This window comes from Mandrillus leucophaeus, unplaced genomic scaffold, assembly GCF_000951045.1.
Source record: "Mandrillus leucophaeus isolate KB7577 unplaced genomic scaffold, Mleu.le_1.0 Scaffold398, whole genome shotgun sequence".
In the NCBI taxonomy this organism is placed as follows: Eukaryota; Metazoa; Chordata; class Mammalia; order Primates; family Cercopithecidae; genus Mandrillus; species Mandrillus leucophaeus.
The window spans coordinates 30,706-34,122 of NW_012104231.1; the positions used below are offsets into that span (position 1 = coordinate 30,706).

General features: G+C 56.2%; 1 protein-coding gene across 1 annotated transcript in view; it reads left to right on the plus strand.

The window, feature by feature from the left end:
- FCN1 (ficolin (collagen/fibrinogen domain containing) 1) overlaps positions 1-3,417 on the plus strand; it is an 11,183-nt gene that overhangs the window by 1,044 nt on the left and 6,722 nt on the right. Inside the window, exons 2-4 of the mRNA XM_011991524.1 lie at positions 1,204-1,317; positions 2,860-2,913; positions 3,246-3,281. Of these exons, the coding sequence (XP_011846914.1) occupies positions 1,204-1,317; positions 2,860-2,913; positions 3,246-3,281 (204 nt within the window). The remainder of the gene's footprint in view (positions 1-1,203; positions 1,318-2,859; positions 2,914-3,245; positions 3,282-3,417) is intronic.

The following is a 3,417-nucleotide window of genomic DNA, read 5'->3' on the forward strand; positions in this document are numbered from 1 at the left end:
CATCTTCCTGCAAAGATGCCCAGCAGATCTGTTCTATCCTCAGGCAAGGACATGGAGGCTCAGGGCAGCCGAGGCATCACCCAGGGTCATGGAGGGATAGGGGAGGGATGTCACTTCAGGTCTGTCTGCCTCAAAAGCCCAGGATTTGCCCCATGGAGCTTCACAGATGGGTCTGGAATCTGTCACTGAGAAGGAAGAAAATACTGTTGACTTTTTCTTCTTACGGGCTTGCTGGAGAGGCCCTCTAATACGGTGGCTGCCACACTGACTTGGGGAGTTTGTTAAAAAGGCAGATTTCTGGCTCTCCCCCTAAAGAGTCAGAATCAGTCGATAGGGGCAAAGGTTTGGACAGTGACGAGGTGTTTCCCTCGTTGATTCAGGAGCAGGTGGTTCTGTGATGCTCAGCGAGAGACTGCTCCTAAGGACGGCCCGGCCTCCCTGGCTGATCACATATTTATGGAGGAAACATAAATAGTAAATTACAGCCTAGTGGAAGGAGGACAGGAAACACAGAGAGGAAACACCCCAAAGATGGCAGCTGCCGTGTCTCCAGTGAGAGCGCTGCTCTGTTCCACAGTCTCTAAGAGGGCCCTTAGCAGGGCGTGTAGATTTTGTAATGAACAAAATGAAAAATATTTCTTCAAAGAAGTAGACAACCTTGGTTTGGCTCCAGCTGTGCCACACCTGGCTCTGTGTCCTTGGACCCCACACTGCCCCTCTCCAGAGGACCTAGAAGGCCCCTTCCAGTCCAGTAATTCCACAACCACATTCCCAAGGTCTGGGAGGGAAAATGCTTTGTCAGCCTCAATTCCCCAAGTTTCTTAGAAACATTGATTGTCATTGTTTATTGCAAGTGCCCACTGTTTATTAAGCTCTTTCTAAATGCCACAAATTACACTAAGAGATTAAAATGTACATTCTCTAATCCAGCCCTGGCCACAACCTTATTATTATCCCCACGTGGTAGCCCAGGGCACAAAGCCCAGAGGAGTTAAGTGACTTGCCCCAGGACACACAGCACTGAGGAGATGAGGCTCGCTGTGTCGGGGTGGCCTCCAACGCTAGGACTCTGTCCCCCATCATGTCTCCGCCTCACCAGTGCCCGAGGGGCGAGGACAGACCAAGGCCCCAGCAGAGCTGAAAACCTCACTTTCCAGCCACTGTTGGGCCAAGCACTGAGTGGGCACCTGTGTTTCTCTGCAGAGGTGAAGGTGGTGGGCCTGGAGGGCTCTGACAAGCTCACCATTCTCCGAGGCTGCCCGGGGCTGCCCGGGGCTCCAGGGCCAAAAGGAGAGGCAGGTGCCAATGGAAAGGGAGGTAGGTGCGGGCAGGGTGGGGAGGCCAGGCATGGTGGTGGGCACTGGCTCTTGCTGTTTTTGAAACTAGAGGCTGAGTTGAGCAACACCCCCACCATGATTCCAAGATCGAGAGCCTGGGTCGGGCCCCTGCTAGAGCCAGGAACAGAGCTGACTCCCAGGGCCCAACAGGGTTCTGAAATGGAGGCAGTGTCTTTCCTAACTATTTCATGAGCTCACATTTGGACACGCTTCTGTAGCTCTGTCTCCAAGCCCTTGATCCAATTTCAGCTTTGCTCGGCCACTGGCACGACTTCTAAGCTCTATGTCCCTCCGCCTTCTCACCTGAAAACTGAGGTGACCGTTTTCTTCTGCACCTGCCTCATAGGGGAAAACTGAGGCTCAGAAAGGTCAGGGACTTTCCTACTTGACAAACCAGTAAGGCGTGGGGATGGGACTTGGACCAGTCTACTTCGGGGTACAGAGGGTGCCCAAATCCTGAGCCCTGAGCTCTGCATGCGGGTCTGCAGGGAACGTGGGAGAACCAACAGCAGGCACCTGCCTTGGGTGGTTTTGGGTACCCCCTAAGCATCGCGTAAGGCAGATGTGCATAAAAGCTTGGAAAGAGCGCTGCCTTAGAGGGTGAGCTCCCCATGCCTGGAGGCATTCAAGGTGATGCCTGCGGAGCACTTGGCGGGGATGTCCCAATGTAGATGGGACAAGCTCAAATGTCCCCATGACTTGGACTTTCGCTGACGTGTCCAGGCTTCCGTGTGAGTGTCCAGGGCCAGGTCCTCTGTGCCCACTCCACAGGCTGGACCTGAGAGTGGGGATCTCTATCACCTGTTGAGGGAACGCTGGGGAGGAAGCCATTCCCTGGCAGGAGAAGAATCAAGTCTGGCTCGGACGTCCCTTGAACCAGGCTTCTACCAGTGGGCATGGCTGGCCAGTATACCCTAAAGCAAGAACCAGTCCCCACATACTCTCCCCAGCCACCGGGATCAGCGAATGGACTGGGGGCTGCCTCTCGGCTGGCATCGGGGAACGGGAGGGTCCCCTTTCTGGTCGGAACCGCGTGGAGGGCTGTGTAACACCACGGGAGTTCAGGCGCACGGTGGAACCGGATCCTCCCCGGCAGCAGCGGCCGCACGTGGGGCTCACCCTCTCCGTGTGGGGATGTGGTAGGACGAGGCTCTCGGAGGATGCATTCCTTGTTCCAGAACATGGTCCCTTGCTAGACAGTTGAGCTCTGTGACGGTGACTTGGGCCCAGGCTTATGGTCAACAAAGGGTGAAACCCAAGATGCTCCCAAGGCATAAACAGGAGCCAGGAGCACCTTGCCTTGAGCCCAAGGTGGGGTGCAGGCCCCTCCATCACTCCCTCACCTCCATCTGCGGTCACCCCCCGGCTAAGTCCACGGCTCGCAATTCTGAGGGTTCCTGGAACCAGAATGGGTTCAAGGCAGAGTTGGGGAGGGTCAGGACTTTATCACTTGGGGCAAAGATTTCCAGGGAGAATTGTTTAGGTTGCATTTTTCTCAATGATATGTCTTTGGAATTTTCAGGAGAACGCGGTGTCCCTGGAGCCCCTGGAAAGGCGGGACCAGTGGGACCCAAAGGTAACCAGGGGGCAGAGAGCGAGGAGGCCTTAAGCAGGGACCTTGGAGCTGTGTATAATGAAATAAGGGAGGGCGAGACACAGACATAGACACAAAGAGACAGGGTGGGGAGACAGCAACAGAGAAAGACAGAGGAAGGCAGACAGGGGCCCTGTCATATTCCAGGCCTCGGGGCCCCTCGCCAACATTGAGACCTGAGCGTTGTGATGCCTCAGTAAGCCTGCAGGGCTGGGGAGATGCAGTGCCCCAGGCCAGGAGCCCACCCTGGGGCCGGCCTCTCCGCGGCCCACACGTCCAGGGCCAAAAGCTCATTCTCCTGCATCTTCCTCCAGGAGACCGAGGAGAGAAGGGGATGCGTGGAGAGAAAGGTGAGCCACCCGTGGACTCAGGCAGGTGCCTCTGCAGCCTTTGTCCAGGGGAGGGGTCTCGGAGGCCTCAGTCCACCCATCCACCGCTCACATCCCTGTCAATCTGGGCTGTGGGCAGGGAGGGGCGGAAGGAACC